Genomic DNA, 19,256 nt, shown 5'->3' with positions numbered 1-19,256 from the left:
ACTAAAGAGACGTTGAATTTTCTTACGTGTTCGCTGTTTTGTTCTGGTTTTTCTTTGTAGCATTTCCATTTTATTGGTATTGGGCATTTATTGTGTTAAAATGTCAGGCCTTTTTTGAAACTTGCATAGCTGGAGAAGAATTAAAGGTGTACATAATTAGTCTTATCAGCGGCGCATTTTTTTGACTGGAAAGTACGTATTTGGTGTTAAGTATGATATTGTCGTTGAATACACCTTTGTAATTTGTTTGAACCATAAGATGTTTGATCCCTTGATTCTTTAGGGTCCTGCTTTTCCATTCCTTGATAGCCTAACCCCGCGTTCCCCATTAGCTTGTGAACATCTGCACTTTTTTCCTTCGATGTCCTCATCTATTAGTCAAAGGGTGGAGGCACGTAGTAATATTAAACTGCTTACACTTTTTGGTAAAAGCTTGCAGATGTCATGATTCGACCCAAAGTTGCAGACGCTCTCTCATATCTCGACCAAGTGAAGGCTAGGTTTTCCAACCAGAATGCAATCTATAATGACTTTTTGGACGTTATGCGCCAGTTCAAGGCCCAAACGTAGGTTATATCTGTCTAATCCGTCCCACAGCATAGGCACTGATGTTGTCATCCGGCGTGTGAGGGAGCTTTTTGACGGACATCAAGATCTTATAATTGGCTTCAACACCTTTATACCTCAAGGCTATCGACTAGAAAGTCCCGCTGCAACCTCAAAGCCCTTGAATATTTCACTTTCCACGGTTGGTCAGGCATACTCATCTGAAATATCCCCTGGCAAACTGCCGTCATTCTCAGCATTTCGTCATCCCGACGTTTCATCACATGAGACCATTCCATCCAGTTCGTCTACGATATCATATCAACCAATGCCGCAAACTTCAGAAAACATATTTTACACCTCCGCTGTCGGCCAACCACCTGTCTTGCGTTCACAACTGACCACTTCAGATTCACAGCAGCAACCATTACCACACAATTATCAGCATATATCTACCCCCAACAATCAACCTATTATTGAAAGTCACATGGTATACCCTTCCAATATTCAATCATCCCATCAACAACAATCCTACATTCCAAATGTCCAGCAGCAGCAGCAGCAGCAGCAACATAACGCACAGTCATTTAATCACGCTATTATTTACGTAAACAAAGTCAAGGTAAGATAAAGCGGAGAGGGAATTATTTCTAGAATCGGTTTCAAGCAAAACCAGACGTTTACAAGTGCTTTTTGGAAATACTGCAATGGTATCAACGTGAACAGGAGCATATTGATACACATCGCCGTAAACAAGCCGAGATGCAAGTATATCAAGATGTAGCCAAGTTGCTCCATGGTCACGAGGATCTGCTACAGGAATTCAGTCGTTTTTTACCTGAATCCACTAGTATGGCGTCAGATCCAGTGAGTTTGTGAATTTTTTTACTGGATGCTTTAGCACGAGACTGGAGGAAATCGAAATCCACAGTATTGTTCGGTGAGCGAACTCTCCTCCGCTGCGCACAACAGATTTTCTGCAAGTGGTGCCGGTGTTGCATCTGATAGTTCGTCGACTTGGCATCGTAATCCACCAGAATCAGTAGGGCAATCGGAGTCCAAAAAACTGAAACGAATGGCAGCTGCTAGTTCATCGGTTCAAAGTTATTCACAAGGGGATTCGATTCCTTTGAAAAAGCCACGTCAAACTCCGAGAGATGTGAGTTTATCGGATGTGGGGGTTGCTGTTACTGGACCCGAGGCGACCTTGTTGCAAAAGGTAAGACTCCATAAATGCCAATATTTACTATTTACGCAGATTCGAACTGCCCTGGATGCTGATAATGCTGGCCGGTACTACCAATCGTTGCTTCAAAACATAAACCTTTATAATCGCAAGTTAATCGACGAAAAACATTTGATAGAGGCATCGAATTCAGTTCTCCATAGATACCCTGAACTCCATCGACAATTCTGTGAAATGTTTATTTTACCTAATTCTGAGTCTCGTTCAAGTGAAACTGGGACGAAAACACCAGATCTAGATGCGGGTTTAACTCCGTCCGGTTGCCTACAGGACGAAGATGCTAAGAGGTATCCTTCCAATAACTCCGTCGCCAGTCCCCCCCTCTCTGACGTTGGTACAACAACTGGTGGGAACAACATTCATCCACTCACAGGGGCCGATATGGTTGCATTAGTAAGTGAGGTCTCCCAAAGGCGCCTTGATTTGGACTTCAATAAGCTGCGCACTTGTGGAGCAAGCTATCGGGCTCTTCCACCGAATTTCCCTCAGCCTAAATGCTCAGGGCGTGCGAAGAGCGCGATTGCTCAGGCTGTGCTCAATGACACCTACATAAGCTTTTCCTCCCTAACATCCGAAGACTCACAGTTTGTGTCGTCAAAAAAGAATCAGTATGAGGAAAATATGTATCACACGGAGGATGAGCGCTATGAGGCAGATATGGTAATGGAAGTTAATCGGTCCGCGATGCAGAATCTGGTCGTTGTAAGACGTCGCCTAGATCGAATGAGTAGGGATGAAATACAAAGTTTTCGACTTGATGATTATTTGGGAGGAACTTCAGCGATTCTAATGAAAAAGGCAATTCATCGGTGAGACTTATTTTATTATATATGTCTATTCGGTGGCCTAGGTTTGAGTTTTATCCGTCGAAATTTCAATTTACTTATTCGGGTCTTTAATGCCCATCATTATTGGGTTAACGATTCTACTACCGTACCAAGTTCGATGTAGTTTTCGTTCATCATTTGAATTCATTTGCACAAGAATGCATTTGTAAACGGTGGCCTTAAAGGAGTCTTAAACAGTGTCTCGAAATTCACTCGAAATTGTTCTACACATAGTAGTTACTTAAATACTATAGGCCATTGAAAGCGTGGCATGATAACTAATTTTACCGATAAGTATAACTGCCATCTCAGGGTGTACGGAGACAAGGCGGGAGACGTTATATATGGGCTCAAGACTTGTCCACATACAGTGGTGCCGATCGTAATACAGAGAATGGTTCAAAAGGAATCAGAATGGAAAGAAGCGTTGCGAAAATTCCAACAGTATTGGGCTGATCAGGATGCAAAAAATTATCTTCGATCTCTCGATCATCAAGGCGCCAACTTCAAGCAACGCGACACCGCATTCACTCGTCCGAAAGCAGTTGTCAACCTCATCGAAGGTATTGCGCGCGGTGAAAATGTAAGCTCCAAAGCTGATTCATATCTCTGTACGATTCCTTAAACTCACAAGTTACCATTTCTTTGTACCAGTTTCTGGCTTAAAGTGTAAATTTTTTAGGTATATTGCTCCGATTGGGACAAAACCTTATCACCATATATTCAAATTTGGTTTATAGAATATTCACAACTTCGAGTGCTACTAGGTTATCTTACGGTTGATGTGCTACTTTTTAGTCGGCATCCTCAGACCCAATCTCTGGGGATGTTGTTGGTGCGATGTTAGCGAAATGTATGGCCTGCTGCCCTCCTGGGACGAACTCAGTCAGCCCCGCTACACTTGGTTCGGCATTGAGCCACGTAATTGAGGGCGTCGGTGATAATGGAGGCATGCATTTAACACTAGAATATCCACCTCCCGAGACATGTGCTTTGTTACTCCAGGATGTGTCCTCCCTTATCATACACCACGTCAAAAGGCAATCAAATACTAGCAAGGAGGATAAGCGAACGATGAAGTTTCTGGTAAGATATTATAGTTTTAATTGTAAATCCAATGTTTATTCCTACGTTGGGACTTAGATTGTTGGATTGTTAATATGCCATTTCGAATCTCGTCGAATGAACTCAGTGGTAAATTAGATTGTGTGATGCAGTACATCACCGCAAATACGCAGGTCCTAGTGACTACTAGATAACATGGACTTTTTAATAACACTTAAATTTCGTAATATCTAAAATGCATTCCTTCTTTGCGATGCAAGGTTCGTACGGTTTTGCAAGATTTCTTCATGCAAGAGCGTTTCCCCATGTCAGATGACGAGGGCGATGACGAAGATTGCGAGAATAATGAGGATTATGGTGGTAGCGAGAATGAAGCTAGTGGTGATAGTGAAACCGTAATGGATACTGGCGACTCTACAGCTAGCGGTATGCCCAAGCGACCACGCCGAATGCGTCACCAAACTCGGAACCCAAGATTGCATGAGCCGGCAAATGGTCTTAAGGAAGTATCACCGATTCCGTCGGAGCAGCCTGATTTAAAAATGCGAAGGCGTTCAAAGGCAAGCTTTGAATTTTTATTTTCTGTTTAAATTGGCATTAAATCTGCGGGTAGTAGCGCCCAAAACAGTTTAAGTAATCAATGATCAAATGGGTAATTTGCTAATGGTATATCCTATTTAGCGGAAAACATCAAACACGGGTGGAAATGATAGCGGTGACCGGGAGAACCCATTGGAGTTCCCGAAGGCTCCAGTCACTGCAAATGACATACCTTCGAGAGTTCCTACAGAGGAGTATTACTGCGTCCTGAATGGCAATAATCAGTGGTATGCCTTCCTTCGATTGCATCACCTTTTGCTCACTCGGCTGTCTCAGTTGCGGGCAAGATCTCAGCTAATGCAGCAAGAATACGCTGGCGAGGGTGGAAAGAGCAATAACCAGGTGGCTGACGTCTTGAGGTTGCGAAAAAAGGGTTGGTTCAGTTTATTATTAGAATGTACACAAATGTTTTGAAATGCCGTCATTAGTAGTAATACAAGATTGCTCTTGCCCCCTGGAGTCGAGACTTACTCTCGCTGCGTAAAGTCCGGCTCAGGAGTAGCAGTACGGTAAATCCTGATCCTACCACTATAAGCTTTTAAAGTAGCCTGCTGCTAAAAATATACAAAAATTCAGTTCTTTTTGGTAAATAAGGTGGACAGCTTGAGACACATTTTTTTGCCTTACTAGGGCAAAGTGAACCGAAGGAATACTATTCACTGGCTCTACAACTGGTCAAAGATCTCCTAGATGGCTGTGAGGATGTGCATTCGTATGAAGATCGTCTGCGTGATATGTTTGGCATATATGCGTACCCATGGTTTACTATGGACCGTCTAATAACCAATCTTGTGCGGCAACTTCACGTGCTGGCCAGTGGAGATGATTTGAGTCAACAGCTCACATCTCTGTTTCGGTGTTACTTCAAGAATCCCAATAATCGTCTGCGGATCGACTCAGATGTTGGGGTTGCAGAATACGATGGGCGGAACTTTTCGCCAGTGTATGTTTGTGTAGAATACAAACTTGGTCTTGGGGTCAACACTTACACAATTTAAGGAATCCGTCGTAACTTTATGCATTTTGATGGTCCTACTTCAATTTTATCTGTAGAGTTAATGTTTCTGTTTTTAGCATTAATGGGATCTGTGGTCCTTTAAGGACGCGCTACTCTCGACTAAAAGACGAAGCGCATTATCAACAAGCAGCCTTTTCGGCTTACCTAGAAGTAGCTGTTGCTTCCAACGATGATAGTGGCGGCTTATCTAATGTTGATAACGTCGGCAGCGGTGCACAACCAACCTTTCCGTCGCGCTCACAAGTTCCCAATTGCTACACGCTTGTGATGTTGCGTCAAGCGTCAAAACTCCTCATTCGCCTCCATGACCCCACATACGTAATTAATACCTGTGTCGCAGCACAGCAAAATCCTCCCGAAGCCTCCGCGTACCCCTCGCCCCCTCGCATCATCCCACCCCCGTCACCCGGCGAGGAGGCACGGGCTGCAAGTGCTCTCAAGCGAGCGGAAGTAGGCGGTGAGCACGAAATACGGCATTGGTATGACTACCTTGCTCGCTACTTGCTTATTCCGGGCTGTTGGATGGCAGGACCCGTTTCTGCAGCTCTAGTAGCTCGTGTAAGGCCTGTGTTTTTGTATCGCAACGTACGGCGTTGCGTGGAGCAGCTGACGCGTCAGGCCGTGGAGCGAAAGAAGGAGGAAGCCATTGCAACCGTTGATCCACAACCGGAAGAGGTAATCAATACTCCATTTGTTACATGTTTACGCTTTCTCTTTACTCAATTCATAATTGCAAGCTTTTTCTATATTTCTAAGGTGCTACTAAATAGTTTAGCACATAATACTTCTAAGGAAAATGAGGAGTCCACAACACAAGTTGACTCTACCTCCGCTGAACAGGAAAATCTTGAAAAGGACACTTGGGAAGTCATGGCCAGAGTGCTCAGAAATAGTTTGAGTCGATCAGAGGTGCGTCTAATTTTCCCTGATAGGAATGATTCTTATGCAGGTATTTCGTGACACATACTCGAGTGACTGTATGCAGTCGAGCAAAACTATGAAGAGTGGCAATTCCGCTCCCAAGGCAACTTACAAGATTAATTGGTCTGTTGGGTCATATGGAATCTTCATTCGAACTAGAAAGGTAACTTTGATTTACCTCGTCGTTCAGCTTCCTAGAATCGATGCACTCAATCAAGTACAAAATCGCGATCTGTCAAGAAATTCCGGGAGTTTCAAGCGAGCTGGCTAAGTGAGCATGGAAATAAAACGGAAATTGAAGCGATTACGATGCAGCTCAAGCGGAGATCGAATGCAAGTGATGAACCCGAACCCGCATCTGAGGGCTTGGATAGCAGTCAAGGGAACGAAACACTGCCCTCGCCGGTCAAAGAGCCTCCTCGTGTTATAATAGCGGCAGGTAATCCCGGAGGGGAAGAGTCTGCTTCTAAGATCTCTACACCGGTGGGGACCCCATCAGAGTCCGTCGAAAATTCGAAACAGCCCGAAGTGTCGAATTATTGATGCCGAAGCCGTATGGACATGACTCCGCACCGCCTGTGCATAGTACCTTACATTCTGTACACGATCTACATATGCCGATCACACCTGTGCTACCCTGTATAAATTTTCACATTCAACGTAAGCCTAGATGTTTATTTGCTGCGCCTCAATGCTTTAGCTATATATATATATATATATATATATATATTGGCCATGTTTAAACTTCCATCCTCATACTTCGGGCAAAAGGATTTTGGAAGAGCCAAAGTCTCGTGCTTAACTATTGAAGGTGAAACTGACGGAATAGTACCCTACATGCGCCAAACAAGACAGATGGTTAGTGTAAAATTCATAATTGAGACATAAAAACATCTGCAGATTTCTGGTTTTAGTGCCATGAAGTTTTCACATAGCGGCAACCAAACCAATGCATGGAAAACAGACTTAAGCAATAAAGGACTTGAAACTTAGGACATACGCAGTTTAACTTGCTAGAGATTTTGCATTAGGGAGTATAGTAGAGGTAACTTTATTAGAAAGGATACTAGGAAAATACATGATCTCACAGTCCAATTTTGTAAGCGGAGCCGGCCGAGTTGTGGATTTTGGAAACCGTCGGCTCGGTTGTGGCCCATTCGTACCATACGTGCCGTGGAGAAATGCAACGCCAGAGATGGAATGCTACCTTTTGACCTGCCTTGACGGGTACTGCGGAGACCAGAGGGAAGACCATCGGAAACCACGAGAACATGTTGGGGCTGTGACGCTGTGGATGAATACCTAGCAGAAGAGGAAGCTCACACTTGTCGAATAGCCTTATATTTTATTAAATTTGCAGTCAAAGCTGGCATACAGATGTGTTGATTTACTAACACGCGAAAAAAGCTGTGAATACCTACCCCCGGGAGACTCCTAGGGGCTAATTTTGGAGGCAAGAAGACAAGGAACTTTCATTACTTACTTAACATGATCTTGTCATAAAGCACAGCTTCGAAGTATCCTGCAAATCCGTGTATTACCCCATCTTCTCTTGGCACGAACGTTAGGCAACAGTAACGGGTATTAGGAGTGGTGTCGATATCTGTGGAATAAAGTATTCTCAAAAATCGCAGAGATTTGATGAGTTATAAGCCTTGATGTTCAACCTATATTGTGTCATGAGTAATTATTCTTTTGAATAAATTCACAAGCGGTCAGTTTTTGGTTTCATGTTTAAAATGCAATGCTGAATATTGCATTCACATTAACAAGGCAACGATGGTCGGATAATATTAATGCTAAAGTGCTTCAAGGAAAAATCTAAACCGGGGATAAGGGCTACCTTTCCGAGGGTGCTTGAAAGTAAAAGCTTCTTCCGGCGCTGCCAGTATCTGACAATTCGAAAGTCGAATAACATAAGGCGTTTCTGAGTGCTTCTGTATACGCTCCTGGCACTTAGGCTAAAAGGGTTAAAGATGGGAATGAGTTCAGAAAACGCTTATCCGGGCAGTGAAAGAACGAGTCTTACGTTGTCCATGCATCGCGAAGTCTCAATATATATTCGCAAGGATTGAAGAGGCGCTACGTAGGACGTGTACGAGGCCGGTATACTAATACCATCATCTGAAAAGGGTTAAAATTTCCAATTGAATAGCCTTGTAGTGGTGGTCAGTGCATCTACTAAGCACAACATCTGAGCAACTCACCTTTGAGTAAGTGTTGAGCGCCATCGAGGCATTCAGGGCTGAGTTCGTTGTCTCCGAAGGAGCCCAACAACTCGCTAACAAATATGTCCACCTTCTCCGGAGGTGGGGCGGACAAACAGCGCATATCACCAGGCACAAGGTGAACATCCTCGCCCGACCAATCTGTCTGCATGCGGTGCTGAAAGTCAAATTAAAGCTATCTTATCAGTGTAGCACCTGGGGGATCTCTGGCAATGTTTTAAGACCTAAAAAGTGGCTTCACTATAAGCGTGCGGCAAAGATGGGAGATGTCATGGGCTGCATTAATAGGACTCTGTGCCACTAAGATGAAGACCGCATTGCAGGGGATCAGGGAGTTTCGCGTCCTCAGTGCATCGATTGAATGCATCATCAAACTGAGCATGCACAATGCCATAAGGATCGGATTGCCATTAATTACAGAGTGAAGTACAATGATAGATAAGGTGATAGTTTGCACACGAAGTGGAGGGACAATAATGAAAAGCTGGAACATGGCTAAAAGAGATGCTTTTGAAATTTTCATGCAAACTACTTCCAACACAGGGGATGCAAATAGTCTTTAAGCCTTTAAAGTATGTGCATCTGATAGAAATAGGGAATTGAGGACCAGGAATCAGAAACCCTGAAGCAAAAGTAAACCATAATTTGTGCCGAGCAATACTCTTCACCGGGACAACTGAGCGCTAAGGTTTTCCTACCAAAAAACTAACCCTCAGTGTCAGCAGAGCGTTTGAGTTTTTTTCAATGATGTAGATTCGTACTGGACAACAAGAACGGCGGCTTGCTTGAAGACTGGCATCCACAAAAGGACCCTGACCAGCACCCAGTACGCATATAATCTAGAGTAGAAAAACAAAGGTTACTTAATGAAATAGCAAAACGACTAGCGACTTCATAAAGTTATTTACAAATAATAATTTTTAAAAATCGAATCGCAAACACCAAAACCTTTAGGGTTGAGCAAGACTGTTGCTAGTCAAGAATGAGTGGCAACAGGCGATTGTTCCGAGAACAACCACATGAGTCACATTCCATTCCTCAAAGTTGCAAAAAGATGTTTTACAATACTAAAGTAGGAATCGACCATCGCGGCTCTGACAGATGAATATACTATGTATACTTTTAAACACCGCATTTTAGCCATAATTGTAGAGATTTCCAATGAAACAACAACGATGGAATGCACAGAATATACTACCAAGTAGGGGAGTAAAAACAACTTAAACGAAGCATCCACATTCTAATTTCCTTATATTCACAGTGAAGAAAAGGGGAACTAACCTGTTTTACACCGGGATCGCCGTTGAAACCCACCTCCGTAAAAGGAGATTGATAAGACTCAATCATCTTTCCGGAGGAACAACGATGTAATAAAGCCAAGTAGATAGCCTGAGGAAGAGGTGTGAAGGGTAAGGGAACAGGCGTAGAGCTTTTGACTAAAAGGATCTAACCAGCTAAATTTACTTCTTCATAGGCCTTGTATTTGTATGGATCCATTTCAAACACACCATAAGTTGCAGAGGAGAGGTTGTCCTGCAGTGGTTGAAGGGGCTCCTGGAGCAAAGATCAGTCCAAACATAGTCCGCATAGATTGCAAAGACAGTGAATGAAAAATTCAAGAAGCGCACAAAAGTTTCATAACGGGATAAGTGTAGAATGTGGCAATACCTGAAGCTGATCTTCAAACCCTAGTGAGTACTTTTCGTAAAGCGACTTTCCTTCAACAGTACACTTCCAAATCCAGTTTATATACTGACGATATATGGACAAACCGCGCTCATGGTGACTTGGTCCTGTAATCAACACTTGAGCGTTGATCTAAAAAGAGAGGTATCGTAGCACACACAAAAAACCATTAATATAAAACAGAGACTTTAAACAGTCTGACAAAAAAGGGAAGAAGTTAGGAAAACCTTCAAGAATTTCCGCAGAACGTGTTGGTGGGCGTGAGAAAGAATCGGAAAGCCTTTGGAATTGGTAAGAAAAAGCTGGGTAGAGAGGGCGAGGCAGGTGACGGGCTCGCTGAGCCAGCGGTTGACAACGTCCTCCTTGGGTAGGTCGGCAGGCACCTCGAGGAGAAGACCAAGTGACTCACACGCCGCAGGACCCGCCAGCCCCACTAACTGACTCCACCAGTGCCATGGCGACGACGCTTCCTGTCCTTCTGTCAAAATGAGCGCACGTGGATGTCTATTTGTCAACCAACCAGCCACCAAGCGCAACCGAAGTTGTCGAATGTTAATTATATTAAGAAAAAAATCAACAGGAGTCTGGAACCAGGTCGTAGATATCATATTACGATAAAATGGACGAAAGGAAAACAAATTGAAACGATGAAAACATACTACCGCGGTATAACGTACCATCGCCTTCAATATACATCGGAAGGGAAATCCAAATCTAAAATAGTGCCTAGTGAGATGAAAATACCAACCTTGATAGAGGCTATTTCAGATTTAATAAATGCAGTTAGTACTTGTGCTAGTTTTATGTTGTTTACATGTTGGAGGGGCACTTCGATGGCTGGAAGCGCCAAATGCACAGCCCAGGAAAGTTCTTTCCTCAAACAGTACTCAGATATGCGAGAAACTAGTGTATCTTTTGAGTCACAGTCTATCCATTTAGATGTGAATCCAACAATACCTCCCCCGATCGAGTCACCTAAACACTTTTGTACAAATTGCAGCGTACCCTTTTTCGGATCAACACAATCTGAGCCGACAAGCGGGAGCATTTCGTCGACATCATGAAGGGACTGAGGACACGAATATAGCGCCGGAAATAAGTCTATACCGATGAAAGCAAATCTATGAGAAAGGTACATTATGAAGAAAAAAACTTCACCCTTCATTTCGAGCAGTCTGAAATTGTTTTCGAGCGTCATCGAGTGCCTTAATACGAAGACCCACAAGATTGCTATCCATCATTGCACTTGAAGCCAAAGTACTGGAACAAACATTTATTAATTAAGTGAAAGAAGTATGGAACCCTCAAAGTAACACCAAAACACTTTCTATTAAATAACAGCATTTACTGCAAATGCGTAATAATGAAAATGCAGGGGTCGCGTAAAATGTAAGAGAGGCGAACTGATCAAAATATTAAACCGAGTAAACTACGATAAATTACACGCCGAACCAGTGCCGTCAAGCTAATAAAAGTGGATTACGAGTCAAAGCCAGTGGATTTATGAGCACAACCCAACACACGCTAACAAAAATACCTTGGTGTTGGAATCCAGGGTAATTACCAGAAGGAACACAAATTGATTGAAGCATACTGCGAAAACGCAATGCATATGATCGAGAAAAAAATAGTTTAGTTTTACGACCATTACCTCGAATACCACAAATACCATATTAATCAGAATAAGTGAACTTGGAAGCTCAGATAAAAAATGGAAAAGTGGGAATAGAAGACGCCCTGGCAATACGAATTCTAACTGGATGCACACATTTACACGAGGAAACCAATCACATAGAGACGAGGATTCTAAAATTAGTCGCGGAAAAGTACAAGCATAAAGTGTACCAGCTTATTTACAGGTTGGTTCATCGGTGATCAGAATGCCCACTTCAATGATTATGCGAGGAAAACAATACACTACCGAAACGTAAAAATTCGAAAGCCTAAGGAACTTTAAGCCCGGTATCACCAAATCTACCTCACAATCTTAAAATATTTTTCAATTATAAAGGGGAGTTAATGACGGTGAAATCTGATTCTGGTCTAAATGAAATGCCCTCCCCACTGGGTAAGATTGCGCACCAAAGACGGGTTCTGCCAGATTAAACATGTATCTGGAACAATGTAAACTTGTATTTTTCTAGAAATAAAAGTTTTTTTATAGTACACAGCTAAGTCTTGCGTGGCCTGCAGTGGTTACCGGACGCAATCATTTAGGTACAGATGGGCTGGAAGGTCATAAGGATGACCCGTAGGACATGACGCCGAGAGATTGTATAGAACGTAAGCACTTGGGTGCCTGCGTAACAAAAGGCGAAGCCGAAGAAACTATGGTAGTATTGCATGCCAAAAAAGAAAACTTACAAATCCACACCACCATGCGAAATAGGCACGAGAGACGGCACCTGAATTACGTGGTTTAGGGTAAGTATGTGCTAAACAATTTATTCAACTGAATAAAACTCAATAGGGCTTAAGGTTTGCACTACAGTAACTCCGACTCTTGTTGAATGCTTTAAGAAACAAGCAGATAAGTAAAATTACCCTTTTTTGGACAAGAATGCATGCGTGTGTACGCTGAAGAACTGCCCAGAAAATATGGATAAGGTGTAATTATATAAGATGTTGCCCAAAGTGCTATTTTACTTCCTTCATTTCTAGCAGTATTATGTGTAGTTCATTGTTTGACTAGCTCACTATTCTCTCAATTCGTCGTGAGCGGTGTCTTCGAATGAATGGATCCCAATGAGTTGGAATTTGTGGCCGAGAGTGAACTTGTTACAATCGTACCGAGGTTTCGTATGGAATCTGTTGATCTTATGGAAGTTCGAGTCAGTAGTTGTGCGAGGCACTGCATTGATAATGCCATTATTGAGAGCGGTATTACTACTGCATTAGGTGCAACGTTGTGGATTGTTTTTCAATCTAAATATGCTTTTACTTAGTGTTTGACCGTAAGCAGGTGTCAGAATCTTTTGTATGCCAGTTTGCTTCGGAGCAAATGTTTTTAACCCTTCGTTTCCTTCAAGATTGGGCCTTTTTATCCGAACATACCTGCCGATGTTCCTTTTTGGACTGCTCTTTATTTGCGCCAACAACAGAAGTGTCGCGTAGTTCCTCCTAATTGGTTGTCAGTTGCGCGATTGTCGGAGTTTAAGGAGGCCGAGGAGTTGAATACGGGTTGTACTACACCTCCTCATCCACACTATGCGGAACTGGCTACTTTGCTACTTCAGCATGCAGTGGAAGATATACCTAAGTAAGTATGCCTTCGAATCATTGCATGTCCTTAATCGGATTGTACCACTTTTTAAAAGGCATGTAGTCCCTTGATGGAATGAACAGCTGATATTTGAAGTTAGTTGAAAGAGACTATTTCGTATTTTTTCAGTCATGAGCAAATTCGGACGTTAGTGAAGGACTTGTGGGATGCTCGCGTAGGTAAATTTGTTGCGTCAGCAAATAGTTTTGTCCTCAGCAGTGCTTCCACAGCTCGAGTTTCACAGCTGACGCCTCTGGAGCTGGCCACGGCCCGCAATCTCCTTACTAACTGCCTTGATCAGCTAGCTGTCCTACGTGCTGCAAGGCAACGAATTGCGGGCGTTTCAGATCTCTCGCAGAGCAGTATGTCAATACCTGATACATAAGCAATATTTTAGCTGGTGTATTGTAAATCAATCGTTTTTTTTCGTAAAGCATTAGTGCTTCTTTTGTGCCTCTAATAAACTTACAAATTCAAGTTATAATGTAATAGGGTGGAGTCGAAGCAATTCCCATGACTATATTTGGCTCAGGAGTGCCTTACAGTTTAGTGATTGGGTTGTAGTTTCTAGGTAATGGAGTAGTTGATCATTCTTCAAATATTAACTAGGTCAGTAAACTCCGATTAAGCCGTGTGGTGGGTTAAGAGAGTCGAGAGTTTGCTTCTGTGCGTGATTCAGACCTATATTTTTTTCAGTTGCATCTGGAAGCAGTTTCCATTCAATAAAGCGTCTTTTGGAGAGCATGGTCGTTTCCATTAAATCGTCACATTCATTAATCTGGAAATCTAGTCTGGCTGTGATGGGTTTCCGGAATGATCGTATCCCTCACTTTGTCGATATTCGATTTCGCGGCAATAGTGGTAGATGAATTGGTCGTCGCTGCTATGATGCGAGCGTAGCCGCCATCCGGCGGGAGTGATTTGATGACAAGTATGGGCTGCTGAGAGTAGTAGAAGTTTGCGCAACTGCAGCCACAACTCTGCACTTGGTGGGAGGCGGTGGTAGCGAGGATGGACGGTCTTCTTGTTTCCAGATAAATTGGATGGACTTTCGATTGCAGGTGCTCAGGTGATGAGTAGTCGTTGGGGAAAACCGTGAATGGATGTAGTTCGTTGGGGCTACTGTGATCCCACTCATCTATTTGCCTGGTCGCTTTTACCTTCATCTTCCACTATCAACCGAATTTCGTGTAACTATATTATTAACAACTTAGATGGGTCAGGTAGCGGAGGGGCCCCTATCAGCTTCCAAAAAAACTTGTGTAAACGCTCTGCAGGGCGTTATGTGCAATATTCATTGTATTGTGCGGAACACTAGTTTTAGTGAACGAGACAAACTTTACCTGCTATAAAATTGGATTTAGATCAAATGCGGATTCCATAAGTGAAATCATATCTTAAAACAAAATCAGCCTTTGATACTACCAATCGAGAAAAAAATTACCTGGAATATATGGTAGGATATATTTTTGATGCTTGAAAGATATGGTTGATGAAAACATCATAGATTATTTCCAACATACAACAGTGTAATCTATTTAACGCTTATAATCTTCTTTTTTACGGCGTTATGACACTGAAAATGACATTTTGGTTCATACATAACCTAGTAAAATAAGACTGAGTCAGTTGCAGGATATGATGAGAGTCGGAAGTAAAATTCAAACTTCACCTGTAGTATCAACGATTCTTTGTATATATTTTAAAGTTGTACCAATGGTCCGCTACATGTACTTCGTAGGAATAGAGATGCATTGTGGAACGTTGGCTGATTGTTCAATCCCCCATATTGGTAACCGGCCAATCGAATGCTCTGCCATTGCGCTTGCCGCGGGTGGTCTGGCCTCTGGGTCAAGCCCTACTAGTGTCGGATACATGCATTCTGCACGAGCATAATGTATTCCTATATTTAGCCATCTATCTATCTGTTGCATATGGCTAAGTGAGCGAAGGCCCACTACAGAAGAGTTATGAACGTATATTGAGTGGCACCTTTTGTTAAATAAGTTGTCCGAAAATGGCAACAAATGGAGTAAGACAAGGTTTAGGTGGAAGTCGATGGAAATGCGATGTTAACTGTGTCTCCGACCATATGGACTCTTTTCCCCTTGATGCTTTTAGGCAAATATATACTATAGAAAGGAAGTAACTCAAAGTTAATACTTGCCGCAAAATATTATACAGTTTTTAGTATCTTCTCTCACACGAGCCCAACGCCCAATATTCAGCACGTACGTGGATTGGATTCGGTGTTTATTTTTTCAATTTTGACCTCCAATCCCTTGGAACTAGTAGCCTGATTATGCGGAGACATGCTTTATTGGTAAAATTATGAATGGGGTACAGTGATTAGAGTTACGCATATTCGGTGTACACTCCTTCCTCGTGGCGGCTGACGTCTATTCCGTCACGGGACTAGTACTAACCAAACATCTTGCCAAAAGGCTTTTTTGAAATATCCATGTGCCAAAATAGTAACTAATGATTAGCACTCTTCTCGTGAGGCTAGTTTGTTACAATGCATTCGATCCTGCCCCGCGGTTAATTGGATTTTACAAGACTTGTCACAGATGAAGGAGGAGACTAGACATAGAAGCGAAGAAGACGAAGATTTGAAGAAGTGATATGTACCTGGATGTACACCTAAGCAAACTGGCCCTTTTGCCTCCATGCGATGATCTTTCATCTTAGCCTCTCAAACCAATACCCTACAGTGGTAAATGTCGCTGTGGTTCGAAAACCGCAAATTAACTGTGTTTAGTAATGTGGCAGTCATTGTCATAGTATTAGGGCTTTGTTTTGGTCATCAGAAGGTACCTTTATTCACATCACAATATCTAGCCATTTAAACTAGCGTACGGAGGCACAAAGTTAGCGCGTGGAGAAAAATACATCAGGTAACTATTATCATAATTGTTTTAATGAACCACTTGGAACATCCAATGGTTACGATTCCTGTTTCTTGAGTTCATGATTGGTACTGTTTAGAATTTGTTCACTGCTTGTTAAATAGCAATTCTTATGCCATTTTCGACAGTGTACAAGACAGTTTAGGCTGAAGTGTAAGCCTCATGGATCAATTAGGAAACCTAGCCTAAATGCTCAAAAGGTTTTCACAGGCTAAAGCTTAAATGCAAGTGAATAGTAAGGATCACATTTGTTAGCTGAAGGTCTCAGTACCTTAGTGCAAGTACTCGACCTTGTATTGAGTGGTATTATCGCCTTCTCCAAGAAAACTTTCCCTTTGCGTATCACCAGTTTTTCTGTTGTATCAAAGCATATTCGCTTTACCCAATGCTCTACAGCGTTAGCAACGTACAGATATCTGTAATTGCATGAAGTCACCAGATTTGTTTAGCTTAAGTTCCGTGTTCGAGCTTCTTTTTTGGATTGGGACTTCGTTCTGCTCTAAATTTGAATGTGGCATCATTCACCTGAATTGTAAATCACGAACCAGTATATGGCTGCCAAATGTTGGTACGATCATTTTGTTATTGCTGGCTACCATTGCTTCTTCCAATTGGATTGGTAAATCGGACTTCAAGTATCTTTAGGATATCTTTCGTTCTGCATTTTAGGGATAAAACCCTGGATGACTCATGCTATCTTTGAAAGAGAAGGAATTCTTGTTGATTGCCCAATTCCTGATCCATGTGAGGATTCGGTGATCCTTAAAAGATTCGATCGCCATATTCCTCGCACTCTCTCAACTTATTTCAGTCCCAGTCAAATGGATAAAACATGCGAGTTTCTCGTCCAGGGGATCTCAGCACCTTTTGATAGGGTCACATTTGATAGCGTGTATCATAAAACACTAAGGGCGGAATCCTGGCACACATCGGATGTCCAAACTGGTGTGTTAGATCTCTTATCAACTCTTCGAGAGAATAACATTCCGATGGCGGTGGTTTCGCACTATACTTCAGCTGACGCTCTTGTGCACGTTACAAAATATAGCAATTTAATGGAGTATTTTGAAGCGAAGATCTTTAGAGACGATCCCGAGGCAAGTTTGGTACAAAATTATGGTGCAAAAAACAAAGTTGAGAAATATCGTATATTTATTTGTGCAGTCCACTTTTATTCAGCTACATGGAAAATAACTAGGCGATTTTGTCATTAGAATGTTTGCAAGCCACACGCCTGAAATATTGACGATTTCGTCACTGACTAGGTCAATTTGCGACACAAAATAATTTTGTGCAGTCGATTTTATCCAGTAGCAAAACTGATTTACAAATGACTCAATCGCAATAGCTTTTAAGGAAACAAACTAGTTTGACAGCTCGTGGAACTGAATAGTAACCAGCACTGGACGGTATTAAAAAGCGATGATCAGGAACGTGAATTTACTTCAGTAATAGAGATATTAGCCAAAAAAACTTGACAGGCAGTGTGTTGTCTGTTAGGAGACGTAGTGTATGTGACGATAAAAATGTGCATAAAAGCACATCGTTTGCATTTTCGACGTTTCGACGAAAACTGTTGTATTCCTTACAAGTTGCTTTCTTGCCTTTTCTTAAAATGCACATGCTTTAGGTCAATTATTCCCATTTTACAAAGTAATCAGATGCAATGAGTTAATTTTAATGTGACGTAGAGAAGACGTCAGTTTGGACCTTTGCAAGCTACCAAACTGTCAAGCGAATGAATTTCCCACTTTCTTGAATAATATTAAATTGTAATTACACCGAGTTCCCACGATAACCGACACGATCAGCACTCAAGGGAAAGCACCGTGAGGACCGAAATCATTAGCGTACATATGGTGATAAACTGACGAATAACCTCAATGAGGCAAAATTAAAAAAAATTGCCTCACATAAGCTTCGAAGGGTCGTGTATATGCACCACATAAGGGTCTGAATTGAAAAAAAAACAGGTTTTTCTTTTCTCATTCCTGATCTGACTAGTTGAAAGGCGATCTTACACCACTGAGCCGTAGCCCAGTGCTGGTGGCGTGCGAGCGGTTCGTGGAGCCCGCGGTGCCCGGGCGCAATGTCATTGCCTTTGCCAAAAGTGAGGCTTTCGCTACTGACGCTTTGCGCGCTGGCCTCTTCGTTGCATGGCTGGCGGACCCGAAGAGCCACGCTTGCAATCTCTCTTTTCCTGAGCGGCTACGGGTAGGTTGAAGAATCCCTCCGCACAAGCATACAATTTTATCTGGATGGACTCTGTAGGGTTCTTGGATATCCTACCAATCATTCACCGTTTTGCCCAGAGAATACAATTTTCTTAGACGTTTATTCCAAAACAGATCACCTCGTAAAGATATCGTGAGAGAAATAATTGCACACTACACTGATTTGAATGAGTTTTTCTTATGTAAGTCTTACAACATTGCATTTTGTAATTTGGAGTGAGAAATACATCCAGAATCCCACAGTTTAAAAAACACGTTAAAACAGTTGTTAAAATAAAATAGAGCTTGGCAGCAGAAAAATGTGAGAAATTTTTGCTTTCTGAAAAATAGGGCAACAAATTACGAGCCATGCAGGGGTAGAACTAAGCCCTTTGGTTTATCTGGCATTTACTTAAACGATTGTAGACTATAGCGGACCCAGTCTATTCATTTAAAATGAGTCGTTAGGGCGCCACCGCATAGGTAAAGAAGGACAAAATAAAAATTCGAAGGCGTTGCTGAGCTATTCGGTCTTCTTCCCAGGTGGTCTTCGTATCGAAGATAGAGGACTTCCATTCTATTGTTCGAGGTTCGCCTTCTTTAATAAAGTAAATATTATCAAATAATACGAGACCAACATGGTGCTCCACTCGCTTAACAAACATTTAGTACAACACATTTATTTCAATAAATCCATTAAAAGGATTCAGTTTATGGGATTATATGTTAAATAAC

The 19,256-nt window shown here is 42.2% G+C and overlaps 3 protein-coding genes across 3 annotated transcripts; 2 read left to right on the top strand and 1 right to left on the bottom strand. All coding sequences in view use genetic code 11, as the record gives it.

Annotated features, from left to right (window-relative positions):
• Positions 1-444: 444 nt before the first annotated feature.
• EGR_00179 (Paired amphipathic helix protein Sin3a) lies at positions 445-6,766 on the top strand (the record flags this gene model as incomplete). The annotated part of the gene is made up of 13 exons (XM_024489428.1): positions 445-566; positions 598-1,168; positions 1,273-1,413; positions 1,448-1,765; positions 1,805-2,494; positions 3,011-3,202; positions 3,418-3,705; positions 3,945-4,190; positions 4,366-4,657; positions 4,915-5,227; positions 5,359-5,977; positions 6,059-6,211; positions 6,422-6,766. 13 exons carry the CDS (start codon positions 445-447, stop codon positions 6,764-6,766), a joined length of 4,290 nt encoding a protein of 1,429 aa, XP_024356106.1.
• Positions 6,767-7,307: 541 nt separating this feature from the next.
• EGR_00178 (Protein arginine N-methyltransferase) lies at positions 7,308-12,517 on the bottom strand (the record flags this gene model as incomplete). The annotated part of the gene is made up of 14 exons (XM_024489427.1): positions 7,308-7,525; positions 7,707-7,826; positions 8,067-8,184; positions 8,253-8,347; positions 8,431-8,608; positions 9,162-9,290; positions 9,733-9,840; positions 9,916-10,005; positions 10,120-10,269; positions 10,365-10,615; positions 10,815-10,851; positions 10,886-11,258; positions 11,296-11,397; positions 12,498-12,517. 14 exons carry the CDS (start codon positions 12,515-12,517, stop codon positions 7,308-7,310), a joined length of 1,989 nt encoding a protein of 662 aa, XP_024356105.1.
• A 355-nt stretch (positions 12,518-12,872) lies between these two features.
• EGR_00177 (DNA replication complex GINS protein PSF2) lies at positions 12,873-19,133 on the top strand (the record flags this gene model as incomplete). The annotated part of the gene is made up of 6 exons (XM_024489426.1): positions 12,873-12,968; positions 13,167-13,396; positions 13,529-13,761; positions 16,978-17,414; positions 18,313-18,522; positions 19,065-19,133. The coding sequence occupies 6 exons, from the start codon at positions 12,873-12,875 to the stop codon at positions 19,131-19,133; spliced, it is 1,275 nt and encodes a 424-aa protein (XP_024356104.1).
• Between the last annotated feature and the right edge of the window lie 123 nt (positions 19,134-19,256).

Source organism: Echinococcus granulosus, assembly GCF_000524195.1.
Source record: "Echinococcus granulosus chromosome Unknown EG_S00001, whole genome shotgun sequence".
Classification (NCBI taxonomy): Eukaryota; Metazoa; Platyhelminthes; class Cestoda; order Cyclophyllidea; family Taeniidae; genus Echinococcus; species Echinococcus granulosus.
This window is presented reverse-complemented; position numbering and strand designations above follow the sequence as displayed.